Consider the following 22,083-nt stretch of genomic DNA (forward strand, 5'->3'; position numbering starts at 1 on the left):
CTTATAGTAATGCCTTTCTCACTTCTAAGATTTGCTTGGATGCTAAAATGAATTATCAAGATAAATTTCAAAATCATTTTCTCTGAAGGTCTAGAAAAACAGGATAGATTTTCTTCTATCTAGCATTTTGGTGCAATCTTGCCTGTAGGCTGTGGAAATGAGATAATGATCTTTTAGCATTTCTAGTCCTACAATCAACAAAAAGTTCCTTTACCAAATGCTAGGTGGCATTGTAGATAGAGTAGATAGAGCCAACTGGGTAGTCCTTTTTATTTAGATCACAGTGAGGTATGCAGCCCAGAGGGCAGGAATTGCATATACTAACTAGCTAAGCAGGTGTTGTATATAGTTCTACCGGCTGGATGCAGGCCCTACTGAAGCTAGACATGGAATCAGCAAGATATGAGTTCAAATCCAGTCTCAGACTCTTTACTAGCATGTGATTCTAGGCATGCCATTTAGTTCTGTTTGCCTCAATTTCCTCAACTGTAAGATGAGGGTAATGATAACCATAGAGTTGTTTTGAGGACAGAATGAGATAATAATTGTAAAGTATTTAGCACAGTACCTGGCACATAGGAAGTGCTATATAAATGCAGGCTATTATTACTCAATGTTTTCCACATACTTTTCCATTAATTCTAACAGTCATGCTTGGTATCAGGCACAATATGTTGACTTTTTTTTTTTATTTTATATTGTAGAAAACTGAGAAGAGACTAAATGGTCCCAAAGTCACATAGGCAAAAAAAGTTCTCCTTTTACTTCACCCCTACCTCCAGCCCTCTCAACAACAAAGTATACTGACAATAAAATTGAGTTGGAACAAAATGAATTCCTCAAATACCAAAAATCCAAACCTAGATTCAGGTCAGAAAACTGAGCTTAAGAACCAATTTGGGGTAAAACTGTTCAGAAAGTACAGTAAGTGGTACTTGAAATGGAGCTACTCAGACACTGGCAAAAACAACACACCTCCAATCAAAAGAGCCCTAACATAACCTTGTAATGTGAGGCCTGCCAAAGAACAACAGAGAGAAGTGCAGGCAGACAATAATTTTAACAAGGGTCTCTTAGAGACAGGCTGCCCAAATGAATTAGTGACAAATAGGACAAAAAGCTATTTGTGGCTCCACAAGACTCCAGGCTCAAAGCAAACGACAAAGAAAGGTTTCACATCAAATCTGGGAAGTAAGAATAGGCCAAAAATATGATTGGGCTGTAGGTGTAAAGTACTAATATTTCACGTTGCAGATGGAGAAACAAAAATAAAGAAAAGCTAAATCATTTGCCCAAGTGTTAAGAATAAGATCTATAAGATTAGATCATCCCCTATCACCTTCATAAGCCTTTTATTATACACCCATGTACCAGCTGATGGTCCAACGACTCAAATTACCCTTAACAAACAGGTCTGGCCTGGTTTCACATCCTGACTAGGCATCATTAGGCACCTATAAAACATTTTTAAGATGACATAGATACAGCATTATACCATAATGCAGACCTGCACAACTCAGCAGTAAGTTTGGGCTGCAGATAGGTTAGATTAGAGACAGACTGACAATGGCTGGTTGCCACTGGTCATGTGACAAACAGAAGAATGCACAGGGCAACCCTACATTTTTCACAGGCCACCCAAAATCTTGTGGCAGGCTGCTTGTGCCCGTGGGCTGTTATGTTGTGCAGACCTGCTAAAAACCATCAAAACACAATCAGAAATAGACTATTTTTAGAGAAGACAAAACAGGGAGTATATTTCACATACCCATCCCTGCTCCCAACTAACAACTCCCTCTGCTTTACAAACCATCTATTCCCTGTTTGGTAAACTTTCCTAAACTTGACATTAACCTCCCTCTCAAAATTCAGTGAATAGGGAGGCTGAGCCAAGATAGCAGAGTAAAGGCAGGGACTTGCCTGAGCTCTCCTTAAAACCCTTCCAAATACCTTTTAAAAATGACTCTAAAGAAATTCTAGAGTAGCAGAACCCACAAAAAGCCAGAGTGAAACTAATTTCCAGCCCAAGACAACATGCAAGGTCAACAGGAAAGGTCTGTCGCACCAGCGTGAGCGAGGAGCACAGTGCAGTACAGACCCTGCCAGTACAGATCAGTCCCCAGCAAACTAGGAGCAGGCCTTGGGAGTGACTGAATCAGTGTGAGCAGTGGCAATTTCCAGACCTCTCAGACCACAGTTTCCAAAGACAACTTAGAAGATCAGTAGGAAAGGTCCATTGCACCTGGCTAAAAGTAAAGCACAGTCCAACACAGGGCATATCAGCACAGCCCTAGTTACAGCAAGCCAGGAGCAGGCCTTGGGAGTGACTGACTCAAGAGCAGTAGGGGTAGCGATTATTTCTGGAGCTCTCAGTCCACAGACAGTAAGGGGGTCAAACAAGTGGGCAGAATGAGATTACAGGGATCTCTTTAATAGTGCTGAGGCAGGACTCTGTTGCTTTGCCCATACTTGTATCTGGGTCACAGCAGCTTGGTAGAGGAGACACAAAAACAAAAAATACTAAAGAAAATAACACCTTAAACAGACTAGGCCAAATGGTAAAAGAGGTCTAGAAAGCCAATGAGGAGAAGAATGCCTTAAAAAGCAGGACTGGCCAAATGGAAAGGAGGTCCAAAAACTCACTGAAGAAATAATTCCTTAAAAATTAGAGTGGAAGAAATGGAACCTAATGACTTTATGAGAAATCAAGAAACAATAAAACAAAACCAAAAGAATGAAAAAATAGAAGACAATGTGAAATATCTCATTGAAAAAACAACTGACCTGGAAAGCAGGTCCAAGAGAGATAACTTAAAAATTATTGAACTACTTGAAAGCCATGATCAAAAAAGAGCCTAGACATCATCTTTCAAGAAATTATCAAGGAAAACTGCCCTGATATTCTAGAACCAAAGGGTAAAATAGAAATTGAAAGAATCCACTGATCATCTCCTAAAAGAGATCCCAAAATAAAAACTCCCAGGAATATCACAGCCAAATTCCAGAGTTCCCAGGTCAAGGAAAAAATACTACAAGCAGCCAGAAAGAAACAATTCAAGTATGGTGGAGCCTTGGTCATAATAACACAAGATTTAGCAGCTTCTACATTAAAGGATTAGAAGACTTAGAAAAAGATATTCCAGAGGGCAAAGGAGCTAGAATTACAACCAAGAATCACCTACCAGCAAAACTGAATATAATCCTTCAGGAGAAAAAAATTGAAATTCAATGAGATATAGGACTTTCAAGCATTCTTGATGAAAAGACTAGAGCTGAAAATAAAATCTGACTTTCAAATATAAGATTCAAGAGAAACATAAAAAGTAAACAGGAAAGGGAAATCATAAGGGAATTAATAAGTTTAAACTGTTAGCATTCCTACATGGGAAGATGATATTTGTAACTCATAAGACCTTTTTCATTATTAGAGTAGTTAGAAGGAGCATATATAGACAAAGGGTACAGGGTGAATTTAATATGAATGAATGATATCTAAAAAAATAAAATTAAGAGGTAAGAGGAATATACTGGGAGAAAGAGAAAGGAAGAGGTAGAATGTGGTAAATTATCTCACATAAAAGACGTAAGAAAGAGAGAAAACAATAAATGGGGAGGTAGGAAAAGGATGGAGGAAAATTCAGTTAGCAACAGTAACTGTAAAAAAAAATTCTTTTGGAGAGGTTTCTCTGATAAAGGCCTCATTTCTCAAACATATAGAGAACTGAGTCAGATTTATAAAAATGAGAGCCATTCCCTAATTGATAAATGATCAAAAGATATGATCAGCTATTAGATGAAGTAATCAAAGTAATCAATAGCCATATGTAAAACATTCTAACTCACTACTGATTGAAGAAATGCAAATTAAAACAATTCTGAGGTACTTACTACCTCATACCTATTAGTTTGGTTAACAGGACAGAAAAGGTAAATGGCATGTTGGAGGGGAGAAAAACGAGACTTTAATGCACTTTTGCTGGAGTTGTGAACTAATTCAACCATTCTGTAGAGCAATTTAGAACTATGCCCAAAGGGCTATAAAACCATGTACACCCTTTAATCTAGCAATATCACTACTAGAACTGTATCCCAAAAGAGTTAAAAAAAAAAAAAGGAAAAGGAAAAGAACCTAGATGTATAAAAATACTTATAGCAGCCCTTTTCTGAATTGGAATTTGAGGGAATGTCCATCAATGGGGAATGGCTGAACAAGTTGTAGTATGTGATTATGATGGAATACTATTGTGCTATAAGAAATGATGAGCAGGATACTCTCAGAAAAACCTGGAAAGACTTGCATAAGCTGATGCAAAATGAAATGTACTGTGTACAAAGTAATAGCAATATGGTAAGATGATCAGCTGTGAATGACTTACCTATTCTCAGCAATACAATGAGCCAAGACAACTCTAAAAGACTTGTAATGAAAAATGCTATCCATCCCCAGAGAAAGAACTAATGGTGTCTGAATCCAGATTGAAGCATATTTTTTTTATTTTCTTTGTTTTTCTTAAGTTTTTTCTTGTCTATGTTTTCTTTCACCACATGACTATTATGAATATGTTTTGCATGACTACACATGTATAACTTATATCAAATTGCTTGCCTTCTTAATGGGGGAATGGGGAGTGGGGAGTAAGGAAGAGAGAATATGGAACTCAAAGTTTTAAAAACAAATGTTAAAAAATGTTTTTACGTGTAACTGGGGGAAAATAAAACACTAAATAAATTTAAAAAGAAAGGTAAAAAAAAAAGTCAGTGAATAGTATTCTCAATGTGTCCTAGTGTGTCTGTATGGAAAATAAGATGAAAAAGAGTGAAGACAATTTACTTTGGAGACCTAGGGAAGACTGATAAAGGCAGACTATGTTTGAGGAGGACAACTATACTTCTGAGGCAATTAAAATTGGGAGGAAATTCTTTGTTACATGGCATAGCTGTCAGGAAGGTACAGAGTGAGAAATTTAGGTAATGTAAAAACAAAAGATAATTTATTTTTAAAGAGAAAGTTAAAATAAGTAAGAAGAAAAGGAAGGGACAAAGAGGGAAAGAAAAGGTGATAGAGTTTCCTTGTTTTACTATCTACCAAATATATACATAAACCTATAAAAATCCATTGTATATCTTACTTCTAGGATTTTGAAAACATTGTATATTACAGCCAAAGGCTATTCAAATACAGTAACGCTGGAAATGTTGCAGAGGGCATTTATTTTCAGGTATATGTTGAACCAAATGTCCTCTGATAGTCTTTCTGATTCTGAGATTCCGTAATTTCATTCTCAAGACAGTCCCCAAATCACAGGCTGTACTTTCTTATCCTAAAACAACAGTCAACTTGCCTGTGTGCCAAACAGATAAAAGGTAACCATACTCACCATTGCTTATTCACCCAACTGCCCTCCAGCCTCTCCTCTTCCCCATGGTTCCAAACAGTAATTTGACAGTGATGACAGGAAACTGTGGACTATAGGACACCAGCCTCTTTCGGCTCCTGAGCCCTACCCCTTTTCTCTCTCCCAGGGTCTTTAAGATCTGCCGCCTATTTTCATGCCAAGAGGAAGCAGAACTGTTGGGAGTTTTTTTTCCCCTATTCAGTGGAAAGTTGTTGTAATTGTATACTTTCTTTTCATCTTTATCCTTTCTCCTAATCTGTATACCTAAATAAGCAGTAATGCACGGACAGGGTAGGGTAGATTATAGGACCAAAAAAAAAAAAAACAAAACCAAACCTGGAGTCATTGCTCCAAGGAGGAGGCAAAGCTATAAACCAAAGAGTATTCTCCATGCACTGCAAATGTTGAAAAGATTTCTACTTTCTTATTTGTCATTTTGCCATGACACAAAAAACTTCAGTAAAAACTTGGCATTTCAACTTTGTAATGACAATTAAAAAAGGCAATATATGCTTAGCATTTTTAAATATTCTACCAATTACATATATATACAAATAAAAAAATCTACTGAAACTTGGTTGAAAAGAATATATTACAAGTTTAATAAAGAACATAAGTTATCTTTTTTTTTTTTAATGTAAAGTTCATTAGTTTCAGTTTGTCATTTATCAACAACCATGTTCCTTTTTTGTTTGGATTTATTTGTAACCCTCAAGGCAAGAACTTTCATCTAACTAGACTAACAGTTCAAAGTTCAAAATGAAACCAACACAAAATCACTGAATTTCAATTTCATCACAAGATTCTCATAATCCAATGAAACAAAGAAGTGCAAGACGTAGAAAATTTCAATCTTGGCACGTCCAAAGGTTTTTAAGTGTCTTAAATGTTCTAATTAAAACATAATGGGTACACTGAAAAGCACACTAAACTGGAACCCAAAAGTTATAGATTTGACCCTTAATCTATAGCCTTCAGCAAGTCAGTTCTTCTCACTGGACAGCAGTTTCAGTTTCATTCTCTATCATATTCCATTCTAGCCAACAAATATTTACTAAGTATTTACACCTTGACAAGGCCTAAAAAAGATTGCCTCCTAGTGGGAGGATACAACATGCATACAAATAATGACCTAACAATGTAAGGTGAGTAGAGAGAGAATATATCTATATCTGAGACATAGATATACAGACATATATAGAGACATATCACAGAGAGAGAAATATATGTGTGTGTATTTATATATGTTAGGATCTACAGCTAGAAAGGACCTTAAAGTTACTTTAGTTCAATCCCCTCATTTTACAGACGAGGAAACCAAGACAGATTAAGTGACTTGCCTAAGGTTATAGAGGTAGTAAGTGGCAGAGCCAGGTACTCAAACTCAGTCTTCTGACTCTAAGTTAGTACTGTCCTGACCATGCTACTACCCCACAAGGATTCTGACTTTGGCTTTACATTTGGATAAAAATCTGGTTTTGTTAAATTGCATACAAACTACTTAAGTTTGCTTTTTGAAAAATTATTGCACTTTGTCTCCAAGAAGTCTTCTAAGAAGAATTGATTGCTGGGATGGAAACAGTGGGAACCTTAGGAGAAGTAGGCATTCTGTCTTCAACTCTGTAACAAAGAAGAAGACAACCGAGAAGAGCCTGAAACGTGTTCTACGCAGATTCTGGGAAACCAGATCCGAAAGGGCGCTGAAGAAGGACAGGTAGGTGTCATGAACTAGAATTTTATGGAGAAAATCAAACCATGAGGTATAGAAAGCTCTCAATAATAGAATTCTGAATAGAAACAAAAATAATGCTGATGAAGGAAAGACTGAATTGTCTGAGGAGATCTGTGTGGATCCACAAACGAGTCTCATCAACAAGCTTAAATTTTTAAAGAGCCATACACAGAAGACAGAAGCAAGGCTGGCTAACAGAGCATGAATACAAATGTGTAATAAGGCCCCTTTAAAAAAAGGGGGCTTCTGTGGGGCAGGGCTTTTCTAGAGAGGAGCTGATGGATGAGTAGTGATATTGATGCAAAAATAAGAAAAGAAAAAAAGGGCCAATGGAAAGATGTTTTAAAATATACAGAAGAGAACAGAAGGAAGTTCAGACGGGGACACTGACAAGCAGGGCAATTTTGTTACTATTGTGTTAAATTTAATATAGACTTTTTTAAAACAAAATCTACATAACAGAAGTTCACACTTCCATACACAATCCTCTTCCTGTTTTTTGTATGTTGAAATGCACATGTTCGCTGATGTTTGTTAAGTTCATAATAAAAGTTTTTTAAAAAGAATGTCTAGAAGGCCAATGCTCAGAAGAAGCTGAAGCTAGCTAAGAATACTAAAGAGAGAAGAAAAGAGCTAAAGGTGGTGCTATCCTGAGTGAAAAGAGAAGGTTCAAAGAAGAAAGAGGATCACTGCTATTCTGGGTGGATGAGATGGTAATACCAGGCAACAGAGAGAAGGCAGCAAAGTTGTTGGAGTCCTATATTGCTTCTGTTTTCTAGGCTAAGGATAATGATCTTTGGAATGAAAGGACAGAACAAATGTGGCTAATAGGGACTTGATGCCTAAGATAAGTAAAGGGAGAACAAGAGAGTACCAAGTTGTCCTTGTTTAGGACAAGTCACCTAGATGAGATAAACTATCTCCTAGGGTGCTGAAAGAAGTGGTAGATACAACTGAGAGTGCCTATCTATGACCTTGGAAAGATGATGGAGCATGAAGAGATTCCTGGAAAAATTCTAGAACTTATTACTGTAAGAATGTTTAATGGAAAAGGTAATCGTGATCACAAAGAGTCTGTTCATCAAGAACAGATCATTCCAAATTAATCTCATCTCTTTTTATGACAGAGGTTCTATATCTGGAGAATGCTGCAGATAGTTCACCTAGATTATGTAAGCAAATCATTCATGCTATTCTTATGAGGAAAAAATAGAGAAATGTGAGCTAGGCAATATAGTACCATTAGGTGGATTCAGAACTGCTCAAATGCCTGGACAAAAAGTAGTCATTAATAGTTAAATGTCAGCTTGGAAAGAAGTCTTTAGCAGAGTGCCCCCGGGATCTTCATTTGACCCAATGGATCAGATAAAGGTATAAATGGCCTGCTTATTAAATTTTCAAATGACAAAAAGAGAGGCAGAACATATAATGCACTGAATAACAGAGTCAGTATTCAAAAATAGCTTTACAGGTTAAAATATTGTGCCAATTTAATAAAATAAAATTTAATGAGGATAAATGTCAATTCTGGGATATAAGTACAGAGTGTACACAGGAAAGAGCTACTCTTTTCAAGGGATTAACTCCTCCTTAACAAAAGAAAAAAATTCAGAAGATATTATCCAGGTTCTTATTAGACATATCCTCTAAACTTGGATGCAAAAAATCAAGTTCAAGAATAAAAATTAGAAGAGGTGCAGCCAGAAAGCAATAATTGAAAAAGATCTAGTGGTTTAAATGAATTGCAAGCATAATATATAAGCATAATAAGGAAGATAAGGAAGTTAAAAAAAATGCCAAGAGTAGCTAAGATGGCAGAATAAAGGCAGGGACTTGCCTGAGCTCTCCCAAATTCCCCTCCAATCTTTAAGTAACATCTCAAAACAAATTCTGGAACAGCAGAACCAACAAAAGGATAGAGTGAAACAATTTTCCAGCCCAAAACAACTTAGAAGGTCAGAAGGAAAGGTCTGTTTACTGGGGTGAAAGTACAGTGCAGTCCAGCACAGGCTTGGGAGGCAAATTAATCACTGCCGCCAGCTTCTGGAGCTCTCAGTGCGCAGATGCTAAGGGAGACCCTCTGCTGGCACTGGGACCAGGACTCTCTAGCATTGACCATAAATGGATCCAGATTGCAATCTAGGGAGAGAAGGAGCACTAGCACTAAGGGGGACCCTAGGCAGAGTTCCAGGGTGGAGAAGAGTGCTTGTGGTTGCTCACAGGCCAGAGCACAGGCCAGGAGAGCAGTAACCAAACCTCTCTTTAGATCATACCACTTTGGGGGAACTGAAAACTTACAGATTTCCCAGAACTAGCTTTGAAAATAACAACAGAAAAAACCCTGAAGTTTGGGACAGCTCCCCCTCCACCCCAGGAGCAGAATCCAAGTTTAACATTAAGTTAAAAATCAAGAAATAGACTGGAAAATGAGCAAACAACAACAAAAATAACCTGATTATAGAAACTAACTATGGTGACAGGGAAGAACAAAATAGAAACTCAGAAGAAAACAACAATGTCAAAACAGCTACATGTAAAGCCTCAAAGAAAAATGCAAATTGGTCTCAGGCCCCCTCCCCCAAAAACATGAATTCCTGGAGGAGTTCCCAGATCAAGGAGGAAATATTGCAAGCAACCACAAAGAAACTATTCAAATACCATGGAGCCACAGTCAGGATAGCACAAGATTTAGCAGTTTCTACATTAAAGGATCAGAGGGCTTGGAATATGATATTCCAGAGGGCAAAGGAACTAGGATTATAACCAAGAATCACCTACCCAGCAAAACTGAGCATAATCCTTCAGGGGAAAAAATGGATATTCAATGAACTAGAGGACTTGTAAGCATTCATGATGAAAAGACCAGAGTTGAATAGAAAATCCTTTTTTTTTAAATGACTTTATTTCTAATATAAATTTATTTATTTTTAGTTTTCAACATTCACTTCCACAAGTTTTTGAGTTCCAAATTTTTGCCCCATCTCCCCCCTTCCCCCACCCCAAGTTGACATGCATTCAGAATACCCCTTCCCCTAGTCTGTCCTCTCTTCTATCTCTCCCTCCCCTTCTCTTATCCCCTTCCCCTTCTATTTTCCTGTAGAGCAGGATAGAATTCTGTACCCCATTTCCTGTATTTCTTATTTCCCAGTTGTATGTGAAAACTTTTTTTTAACACATGTGATTTTAAAACTTTTGAGTTCCAAATTTTCTCCCTTCCTCCCTCCCCACCCACCCTCATTGAAAAGGCACGCAACTCAATATAGGTTACACATGTGCAGTTATGCAAAACACTTCCATAATAGACATGTTGTGAAAAACTAACTCTATTTCCCTTAATCCTATCCTGCCCTCCCATTTATTCTTTCTTTTAACCCTGTCCCTCCTCAGAAGTATTTACTTCTGATTACACTCTTTCCCAATCTGCCCTCCTCTCTATCATCCCCCTGCTCTCTTGTCCCCTTCTCCCCCTATTTTCCTGTAGGGTAAGACAGATTTCCATACCCAATTGAATGTGTATGTTATTCCCTCCTTAAGCCAAATCCTATGAGAATAAGATTTCCTCATTCCCTCTCACCTTCCCCCATTTCCCCTCCACTGTGAGAGACTTTTCTTTTCTGTTTTTCTTTTTTGTGAGATAATTTATCCCCTTCTACCTCTCCCTTTCTTCTTCTCCGAGTATCATCCTCTCTCATCTCTTAATTTTATTCTCTGGATATGACCCCTTAATCTTCAACTCACCCTGTATCCTCTATCTATCTATCTATATATACATACATACAATTTTTTTCCTTCAACTACCCTAATACTGACAAAGGTCTCATGAGTTACAAATATCACCTTTCTATGCAGGAATGTAAACAGTTCAATCTTAATAAGTCTCTTATGATTTCTCTTTCCTGTTTACCTCTTCATGTTCCACTGGAGTCCTATATTTGAAAGTCAAATTTTCTATTCAGCTCTGGTCTTTTCATCATGAGTGCTTGAAAGTCCTCTATTTCACTGAATGACTGTTTTTTCCCCTGAAGGATTATATTCAGTTTTGCTGGGTAGGTGATTCTTGGTTGTAATCCTATCTCCTTTGCCCTCCGGAATAGTATATTCCTGCCCTGCGGTCCTTTTATGTAGAAGCTGCTAAATCTTGTGTTATCCTGAGTGTGTTTCCACAGTACTTGAATTGTTTCCTTCTGGCAGCTTGTAATATTTTCTCCTTGACCTGGGAACTCTGGAATTTGGCTAGAATATTCCTAGGAGTTTTCCTTTGGGGATCTCTTTTCAGGAGGAGATCAGTGGATTCTTTCAATTTCTATTTTGCCCTCTGGTTCTAATATATCAGGGCAGTTTTCCTTGATAATTTCTTGAAAGATGATGTCTAGGCTCTTTTTTTGATCATGGCTTTCAGATAGTCCAATAATTTTTAAATTCTCTCTCCTGGATCTATTTTCCAGGTCAGTTGTTTTTCCAATGAGATATTTCACATTGTTTCTAATTTTTCATTCTTTTGGATTTGTTTCAGTGTCTGATTTCTCATAAAGTCACTGTTTCCAATTGCTCTATTCTAATTTTTAAGGAAGTATTTTCTAATCTATTTTGGACTTCCTTTTCCATTTGGCCAATTTTGCTTTTTAGGGCATTTTTCTCCTCATTGGCTTTTTGGACCTCTTTTGCCATTTGGGTAGGCTATTTTTTAAGGTGTTATTTTCTTCAGTATTTTTTTGGCTCTTTAGCAAGCTTTGACTTGTTTTTCATGATTTTCTTGCATCACTCTCATTTCTCTTCCCAGTTTTTCCTCTACTTCCCTTACTTGCTTCTCAAAATCGTTTTTGAGCTCTTCCAAGGCCTGGGACTGATTCATATTTTTCTTGGAGGCTTTGGATGTAGGAGCTCTGACTTTGTTGTCTTCTTCTGGTTGTATATTTTGATCTTCTTTGTCACCAAAGTAAGATAATATTTGTCTGACTCTTTTTGCACTGCTTGCTCATGATCCCAGCTAATTACTTGAGTTTTAAACTCTTTGTTAAGGTAAGAGTCTGCTTCCAATGTGGAGAGTGTACTGTCCCAAGCTTCAGGGGTTTGTATAGCTATTTTCAGAGATACTTGAAGGGACCTGTAAATTTTCAGTTTTTCCAAGGTGGTATGATAAGGGATGAGGTGTTTACTCCTTTCCTGGCCTGTGACTACAAGTACTCCTTTCTGTCCTGTAACTGTGAGGGGTTCCTCTTCACAGCCACTACAAGCTCCACCACGTCAGTGCTCCTCCTCACCCCAGCACTGTCGCCCAGAACTGTGACCCAGATCCAAACATGGGCAAAGCAAGAGATTCCTGCCTCAGCACTGGCAAAGAGATCCCTGCAATCCCTCTCTGATCAGCCACTGGATTCCCCCTCAGTCTGTGGGCCAGAAGCTCAGGAAGCAGCTGCCCCCAACCAGGGCCACACTCTTGGGGAATGGAGCTGAAACCCCACCTTCCTCTCTGAGCACCAACAGAAACAGACTTTTCCCACTGACCTTTTAAGTTGTCTTTGGCATTGGTGGATTGAGGAGTCTGGAAACCTCCACAGCTGCCAGCAATTCAGTCCTCTGAGGCCTGCTCCAGGTTCACTGTGCCCTGCACTGCACTGTGCTCCCAGCTCGGTGCAATACACCTTTCTGATCAATCATCCAGGTTGTCTTGGGCTGGAAATTTGTTTCACTCTGTCTTTTTGTGGGTTCTGATGCTTCAGAATTTGTTTAGAGCCAATTTTTATGAGTATTTGGAGGGGTTTGGGGGGAGACCTCAAGCAAGTCACTGCTTTCACTCCACCATCTTGACTCTGCCCTGAATAGAAAATCTGACTTTCAAATATAAGATTCAAGAGAAGCATAAAAAAGTAAACAGGAAAGAGAAATCATAATGGATTCAATAAGGTTGAACTGTTTCTGTTCCAATATGGAAAGATTATACTTGTAACTCTTAAGAACTTTATCATAATTAAGGCAGTTAGAAAGAGTATACATAGACAGAGGGCAGGTGTAAATTGAATATGATAGGATGATATCTAAAAAAATAAAATTAAGGGGTGAGAAAGAGGAATGTACAGGAGAAGGGGAAAAAAGATAGAATGGGGTAAATTATCTGACATAAAAGAGGCACAAAAGAGCTTTTACAATGAAGGGGAAACAGGAATAGGGATGGGGGGAGATAGGAAACACTTGAACCTTACTCTCATTGGAATTGGCTCAAAGAAGGAATAACATACACATTCAGCTGAGTATAGAAATATGTCTTACCCTACAGGGAAGTAGGAGGGGAGGCAGGTAAGAGAAGGGAAAGGGGAGCTAATAAAAACACAGACTGGAGGAGGCAGTGGTCAAAGCAAAAAACCAAATGCCCTCTTAGACTATATTAAGAGAACCTTAGTGCCTAGGGCTAGGGAGGTAACAGTCCCATTGTACTCCTGTCAGGGGCAGAACACAAAGTACTGTTTTCTATTCTAAGCTCAACACTGGTTAGTTAGAGAGTATACAGAGGAGAGTAACAAGGATTGATTGAAGGAAATACAGATGTTTTGATTGAAAAAGATAAGACTTAGTGAAAATATAACCGCTGTCTTAATGTGTGTGAAGCACCATCAAATGGAATACTTGTTCCTCGTCCCAGGGGGCAGAGCTAGGAAAAATGAATGGAAATCAAATCTATTCAACAGTCTCCCAAATCTGTAAGGAGTCTTTGCCTCCCGGGAGAAGAAAAGTCAGCTCCAGAAGTCCTATTACAAAAGGAAACCATTTCAACAATCTGAACTACCCTAAAATGGAATGGACTACCTGTGAGGGTAATGGGTTCTGAAGTCATTTATCAGGGATGTCATCGAGAAGATTCCAGGTCAGGTACAAGTTAGGCAATACAGAGTCTCAGATCCCTTCCAACTCTGAGATAATGGGACCATGATTTTGTGAATCTTATTTAATAGCTAATTAAAAATATATGCCTAATTCCCCTCTTCCTGTAAGAGAGGTGGTGGTACCAAATGAGATATGACATATTTTTTGGACTTAGCCAATATAGGAAGTTATTATGGCTGACTATGCATATTTGTTACATGTTTTTCTTTCTTTTACAGTGGGGTTAGTGAGGGGAAAGGATGAAACAGTGGGTTTTTAATAACTGAAAAAATGTAGATAAAATTAAACATGCATGTACATGTGTGTATATATACACACAGACACACACACACATATACATACATGTATATATATACCTAAGGTTAAGTTACCTCAAGGTCATCAAGTGAGCGAGTAATACTAAATCTCTTGGATCTTCCAAATGATCTCCGAGTAGAGGTACGCTGTGGAGTATGACCCAAACCAATTCCAAGTCCAAACTTTGACCCCTAAAAAGCAAAAGAGAAAAGGGTTTTAGTTATTCTCTAAGGATTTAGAATTTCAGTTTCATCATAGAGGCAGAATTCAAGAAGAACAAGAGGAAAACAACTAAGTAGCTCTTCTATAAAGGAATGAGAATAAAACCCTGCCCAATATTAGTGGAGAGAAGAAAGTACCTGAATCCACAGTGCCTGCCAGGGAGGGAGCACCCACACTCCTGACATCATAACAAGTTATCAGGTTAGAGTTCCATTACAGTGGTGCGGGTTTTCAAGAGCTTTGTAAATGTCACCAAAAGTTAAGGAAATCACCTTAAGATCAGAACTAAAATTTGAATCTCAAACCATCTCAGATGCATACAAATAACCACTACTTCCGACATTTCTTCGTTCTTCTCAGTGAAATTTCCATAATTTATTATTTGGAAATTTAGAAGAATAATTCAGGAAACCCAAAGCCAAACTCCTCTCATCCTAAAGGGAAAACAAGGCACAGAAATGTCTGCTTATCTTCAAAGGCAGCTTTATCACCTTTTATCAAAAAATAGTCACAGCTTTCTTTCCAAATGCCCCAGCTCAAATTTCTCTTCTCTGCCTGCTGCACTCATTCGACTTGGGTCTCTTTGCTTGCCCTTACTTCATTCCTGATAGGGAGTTGTATATGATGTGTTCTTCAAGCTGCTTAACCAATAACTTAGTAATGCTCTTATAGAATACCTCCCATGATGTTTGACAGCTGAGAACCAAATTCATTCTCAGACATAAGAGAAGAGCTGTCTGACATGATCTCCCAGCTACAAGTTTCTTCACTGCCCCAAATTCTCTTGTACTTAAGGTGTGCATATTTTGCATACTGTTATTCATGTGCATGTTGTCTCTTCTAGTAGAATGTAAACTCTTTGACGTCAGAGATTGTTTCATCTTTGTCTTACTTAGAACATAGTACCTAGAACACATTGTTCAGTCATTTTCAGTCGTGCTCAACTCTTTGTGATCCCATTTGGGGTTTTCTTGGCAAAGATACTGAACTAATTTGCCATTTCCTTCTCCAGCTCATTTTACACATGAAGAAATTGAGGTAAACAGGGTTAAATAATTTGCCCAGGGTCACGTAGCTAGTAAGTATCTGAGGCCAGATTTGAACTCATGAAGAAGAACCTTCCTGACTCCAGGCCTGGCACTCTATCTACTGCACCACCTGGCTGCTCCTGCCTAGAACATAAGAGGTGCTTAGTAAATGCTTACTGAGTGAGTAATTAAAGTGAAATAAGTTTGGAAAGGTAGTTTGAAGCCAAATTTTGAAGGGCTTGAAGTGTCAAGTGGAGAAATTTTTATTTTATCTCATAGACAACAGGGAACCACTGAAGCTTTTAGAACAGGAGAGTGATATGGCCAAAGCTGTGCTTTAGGAATATCCATTTTGGTCACTGTGGGAAAGGTGGACTGGTGAGGGAAGAGGCTAGAGACCACGAGACCCATTAAGAGACTACTGCAATAGTTTAGTTGAAATTTGTTGAGGGTATGAGCTATGCTGACAGCTTTGTGAGCAAATGTAAGTCAGAACAATAAGACTTGGCAATTGATTGGCTATGGGTGGTGAGAGAAGAGTCAAGGATAACTCCTAGGGTTCAAATCTAACTGACCAAAAAGATGGTAGTGACCTCATTAGAAATGGGGCAATTTAGAAGACAGGTAGGTTGAACGGGAAAGACAATGGTTCCTGTTTTGGACTTGATGAGTGTGAGATCCCTGCAAGATATCCAGGTGAACCTGTCCAACAAACAGTTAACAAACAATATGGGACCTAGAATTCAGGAGAGAGATAAAGGCTGGATATGTAGATTTAGGAGTCATGTGCATAGAGGAAGGATCACGGAAGAAGCTTAAGAACTAATAAGATCACCAAGAAAGTACATAGGGGCTAAATTGCTCCCAAGCTTCCAATTAGACTTCAGGTATAATGATACCTCTGCTACTCCTGACTTTCTGATAGAACCTGCTTAAGTGATTGCAGCAAGAAGGCAAATGGTTCTAGAGGGAAAAGCAGGCCTTAGAGATCGTGTTTCCCAGGTAAAACTGCATGTTCTTTTTGTACAGCATTCATCACAAAGCTACAAGTAAGCTCTCTTAAAAATACTTTGGGGCCATTCATTCATTCACTTAGATATCTGCATGGGCAAGGCACCATACTAAATACAAATAATAAAGGAGCACCTCCCCTCAATAGAAAACAGTAGAGAAGAGAAGACCAGTTTTAAACAAAGTAGAACTTGACAATGCACAAGGACAAAGTGCTATGGGAGTTCAGATCAAATTACTTTGGGCTGGAACAAGGAAGGGAAGAATCAGGGAGGACTTTATGGAGAGGACATCTAAACTGGAACTACAAAGATAAAAGGTGAATTGAACAGCCAATGCAGGGGGTCAGAAATTGCAAGTAGAAAGAAGGATACAAGCAGAGGCACAGAGGGAGGAAAGAATGCTTAGGGCATGGTGAGTATAATTTAGGTTGGCAGAAGTATAGGGTATATAAAGGGTAGCTGCTGGAGGAAAGGTCGGAAAGGTATACTGGAGTCAAATCATGAAAGACCTTTAACATAAGGTAAAGGAATTTAGACTTTGTTCAGTTGTTACTATACTTTCCTTCTTCAAGTTATTTCATATTTATCTATCTACTTACATGTCCCGTTATGAATCTTTTTCCTCTTTCTTTGATCTCTTTGGAGTACATGTCTGGGATATAGTTCCAAATCGCCTTAAAGAATGGCTATGTCAATTCTCAGCTCCACCAACAGAGCATCATTGTGCCTCTTTTCCCTTAGAACCTCCAACACTTGTCATTTTCAGGAGTACACATGGGAAAAGAACAACAAGAAGGGTAGTGTTGCTGAATCATATATTATACCAAGGGGAGGAAAGTGTAAGAATACTGGGAATGCAGGATGGGGCCATGTTGTGAAGGTCTTCAAGAAACAAACAGAAGATTTTACATTATACCCCGGTAACCATTAGAGTTTATTGAGGTGGGGAGGGAGGTGCCTTGGTCATACATGGTCACACATACAGGAAAATCACTGGTATATGAGTGAAGAATGGATTACAATAGTGAAGGATTTGAGACAGGAAAATCAATCAGAAGGCTACTGCAATAGTCCAAGTTTAAGGTGATGAAGGTCTGTGCCAGTTTGGCAGCTACATGAGTAGAAAGGATATATAAATAACAGCTGATATGAAGGTAGAAACAATAAGATTTGGCAACAGATTGTATTGAATGCCAAGAAGGAGTCAAAAATGATGCCAAAGTTGAGAGCCTGGGTGATTAGTAGGATGGTGGTACCCTTAAGAGTAATAGTGAAGTTGACATAAAGGGGAAGGTTTGGGGTTAAGGTAATGAGTTCTGTTTTGGACATGTTGAGTTTGAGGTGTCTAAGGGATATCTAGTTCAAGATGTCCAAGAGGAGTTGGTGACACAAAACTGGAGTTCAGGAGGGAGGTTAGGGCTAGATAAGTAGATTGAGAGATCATATGTTTAGACATATCTGAACCCATTGGAGCTGAGGGGATCACTAAGTGAGAAAGTATAGAGGGAGGAGAGAAGGGATTCCAGGACAGACCTCTGGGGAGACAATCTGTGATTAGCAGATGCAACCTGGATGAAGATCCAGCAAAGAAACCTGAGAAGAAACAATCAGACAGGTAGGAGAATGATCAGGAGTGAGAAATGTCACAAAAATTTAGAGATGAGAGGGTATATGTGAGAAGGGGGAAACTGATGGTGTCAGAGTCTAAAGAGAGGTGAAGAAGTATAAGGACTGAGAAAATGTCATTCAATTTGATAATCAGGAGATCATTGGTAACCTTAAGAGGAGCAGTTTCAGCTGAATGATGAGGCTAAAAGACAGATCGCAGAGGGTTTAGAACTGAATGAGAAGAAAAGTTTAGGTACCCAGTATATGGATTTCTCACAGAGTTTAACCATGAAGGGGAGGAGAGATATAAAATGGTAGCTACAGGGGATAGTCAGATCAAGTGAAGACTTTTTTTAAGGCCAGAGAAGACATGTACATTTTTGAAAGCAGTAAAGAAGGAGCCAATAGATAGAGAGTGACTGAAGATTAGTAAGAGAGTGAGGATGACAGAATGGGCAATGTGCTAGAGAAAACAAGATGGAGGACGATCTAACATATGTATAGAGGGGTTTACCTTAGCAAGGAGAAGGCCCAACTTTTTCATCTGAGACATGGATGAAGGAGATAGTGAGGGAAGAAATCCAAATGATGTGCAATTTTATAAAAATCAATAGTTTGAATAATTAGGACTGAAGCTGTTTTAATTATACAAAATCATCTCTGGTCTGGGGTTGATTTTGACCTTTGCTCTAATAAGTTAATGGCTTGACAATGCATGAACAAATAATTCAGAAATGACTCCCACATTGGTAACCAGTTATTTACTGCCTTATATGATATAGTCAGTCTTATTTCTTTTGATGGGTTGTGGTATTCATGACAGCCAGTACCTTTCCAAATCTTTTCTCAAATAAAATATTCATAAGATATGAGCAGAATATGAGTAGCTCACAACCTTTGGGATCTTTTATTTCTTATTCCTGAACTGTATTTTCCAATTTTTTTTAACCTATGCCTACCTTTGCATGACATCATCAAGTATTAAAATACATGTTGACTTAGTCTGGAGGATCAAGTTTTTCATACAATTTCTATACCTAAGCTGAAATTACCTTCATGCTGGTCTTCTGGTTTATGCTTATAATAAGTATTTCACAACAAGCTGACCAAGTATCACATGAAAGAATGTTTCTTACAGTCTTTGAACACAGAATGAAACCAACTCATTTATCTGCCTCACCAAGGGCAATCCGTAAGGATCCTTTCATTTAGCTCAAACTTCCTTAGGTCTTCTGGTTTCGTTTATAGCAAGAATGCCAATATCAATATGGTTCTGTTTCTTTAGTAGTATGTTAACTCACTGGACAGTAGACAAGAACCTCAATTTATACAACCAACAGTTAAAGTAATGTTTATAATCTAAAATTGTGTTTCTTAAGGCCCTATGCATACTTTTTTGCCCCCTAGCACTGTAACCATAGAAACAGAAGGCCAATATACAAAACTATGGGCTATTTTAAAATTTATTGTTGTCGTTTCATGACTTCAAATGGCCAAATGACATGATGTTTTCGTGTACTTAGCCAGTCAGGTCCTGAGATTATCATCAGTAACACATGCAAAGTCTGATAAAGTTTGTGCTTTGCTAGGATAGAGAACTCACATACAATGGGCACAATACAATAATATCAGTCTAATACACCACAAACTAGGATGTTACAAAACTTATAACATTTTAAGCTCATTATCCATTTACAACACTGTTCATATGGAACTAACTGCTTTTTGGTAATGCAGTTTTGCCTAACACTGCTGTCTCTGAGACCCAAAAAAAGACATTAGGTAAAATATACTTATTTCATGACCATTTTATAGAACAAAAGATATCAGGAACATGCTACCTCTTCCAGCCTTGTCTTCTCTTCTGTTCAGACCCACAGCATAACATTAATTTCTTGATTCAATCTTATACTCTTCAATCAATGACTAGCCCTTGCTCTTACAGACATCCACAATGCCTAATTTCATTACCAATCAATCTCTCTCTTTCTCTGCCTTCCTCCCTCCCTCCCTCCTCCCTTTCATCTATGTGTAAAGCATATCGAGTCATAAGCAGAGGTATTTTTACCTGAACAAAGTGGAAGAAAGCTGATAACTGCAGGTACAAAATAATGGTAGCAGTCTTATTTGGGAAGACTGAATGTAATGTAGAGTGAGAGATCCTAGAGGACCTTGACCAGGCAGTCACAGCCACTAATCTTTTTCTTTGGATCAAGGAAGCATTCATAGCATCAGACTCCCACTGATATCTGAAATCTGATACAGAAATATGTGCTCCCTGTCTATACCAAAAGACTAGTCAGTGGCTGACCTTTTTTTTTTTACAAGTTTCATTATATTTATATAATTCATTCATTCATTCAGTTATTCTAATGAGAAGTTTAAAGACAAACACTCTGCCTTAGAGGTTCAATCATGAGGCAGGAGCTCCTGGAGGTGGCTCTGAAGAAAGAAAAAGGAGGAATGTTGTTTTAAGTGACCTTAGACAGTCCCTTTCAACTCTCAGATTCAATGATTCATTAATTGATACAAAAAAAGTACAAAGAAGGGAAGATAATTTTTGCCAGAATTTTGACCTGTCAATAATTAAAAATCTGTCCTAGATATATGTCACTTCTCTGAAGGTTACTGCTTAAACTCATCTATGAAATGTCTTATATTTACATTTCATAGCATATTTTAAAATTAATATATTTGTGTTTCTACACCAGAGTATGAAGGTATCCGGGATTAAAACAAACAAAAAAAAACCCTAACATATTAGGATCTTTCTTCTTCATGTCTTTCTGGAACAATGTCAGACAATAATAATTATAATCCTTTATATTCACGTTGTACTTTATTTTATGAAGAACTTTAACAAAGAGCATGGCATTGTAGAAGGAACACTGAATATGGCACCAAAAAACTTGAGAATGAATCCTGGTTCTTCTGTGTACTACTCATTTGACCCTGGACAAGCGATTTAACTTCTCTGGACTTCAGACTTCAGTTTCCCTATCAGCCCATCAGTTGCTAGTGCCTTCCCTTACAGAAATTATTTATACATACATACATACACACACATATTTAGGCATGTATATAGATTGTGTTACACACATACATATATACGCATGTTATATTTAATTTCTACACACATGTTGTTTTCCTCCAATAAAATGTAAATCACTTGAAAGCAAGTAAAGTTTCACTTTTGTCTTTCTATCCCAACACCCAACACAGCGTCTGGCACATAACGGAGCTAAAGAAACGCCTGTTGAATTTAATTGAATCGAATCTACAAAATGACGGGCTTAGCCTTGGTGTTTCGAGGTCTATGATCCCAAGGCACACTTTATCTCACTTGATCTTCATAACTACTCTGTAAGATGAGTGCTATAGGTATTATTACCATTTCACAGATGAAGAAACAAAGTCTCAGAAACCGTAAATGACCTGCTTAAGATCAATAAACTAGGAAGGGGCATAGCCAGAACTAGAAGCCAGATCTTTCAACTCCATCAAGCTACATCACAGAATTTTCTATATTTACCTAACCATTATCTTTATTTCCACAAAATGGCACAGGTATAAAACTGATGCTATCAAACATTAGATATTGTGATTTCCTAACTAATTTAAATACCAAAAAACAAAATCTAAGAATATAGTGATTTGAAATTTCTGCACGTTAAAGAGAGACCAACTTGAGGCTCTTCAACTTTTGCCTTCACTTTTCACCTGAATGAAAATCTTGTCCTTTATCTCTGGGAGGAAAAAAACTTGCAATGATTCATTAAAAAGGCACTATAGGTCACATTTAAAAAAAAAAAAACAATATTCCTTCTTGTTGTTACTGCTCAATAACACACACCTGCTTCTGAGAATAAAAATGAGTTAAATGCCTTCACAAAAAATGCACCTGCATA

General features: G+C 37.9%; 1 protein-coding gene across 3 annotated transcripts in view; it reads right to left on the minus strand.

Moving 5' to 3' along the window:
* The window catches only part of RGS12 (regulator of G protein signaling 12), a 244,785-nt gene that overhangs the window by 174,910 nt on the left and 47,792 nt on the right, over positions 1-22,083 (minus strand). For all 3 annotated transcript variants that reach the window (XM_078148696.1, XM_020992154.2, XM_078148697.1), the window contains exon 3: positions 14,379-14,495. In XM_078148696.1, coding sequence (XP_078004822.1) covers positions 14,379-14,495 — 117 coding nt within the window. The remainder of the gene's footprint in view (positions 1-14,378; positions 14,496-22,083) is intronic.

Source organism: Phascolarctos cinereus, unplaced genomic scaffold (genome assembly GCF_003287225.1).
Source record: "Phascolarctos cinereus isolate Bilbo 61053 unplaced genomic scaffold, phaCin_HiC Scaffold_9;HRSCAF=440, whole genome shotgun sequence".
Lineage (NCBI taxonomy): Eukaryota > Metazoa > Chordata > Mammalia > Diprotodontia > Phascolarctidae > Phascolarctos > Phascolarctos cinereus.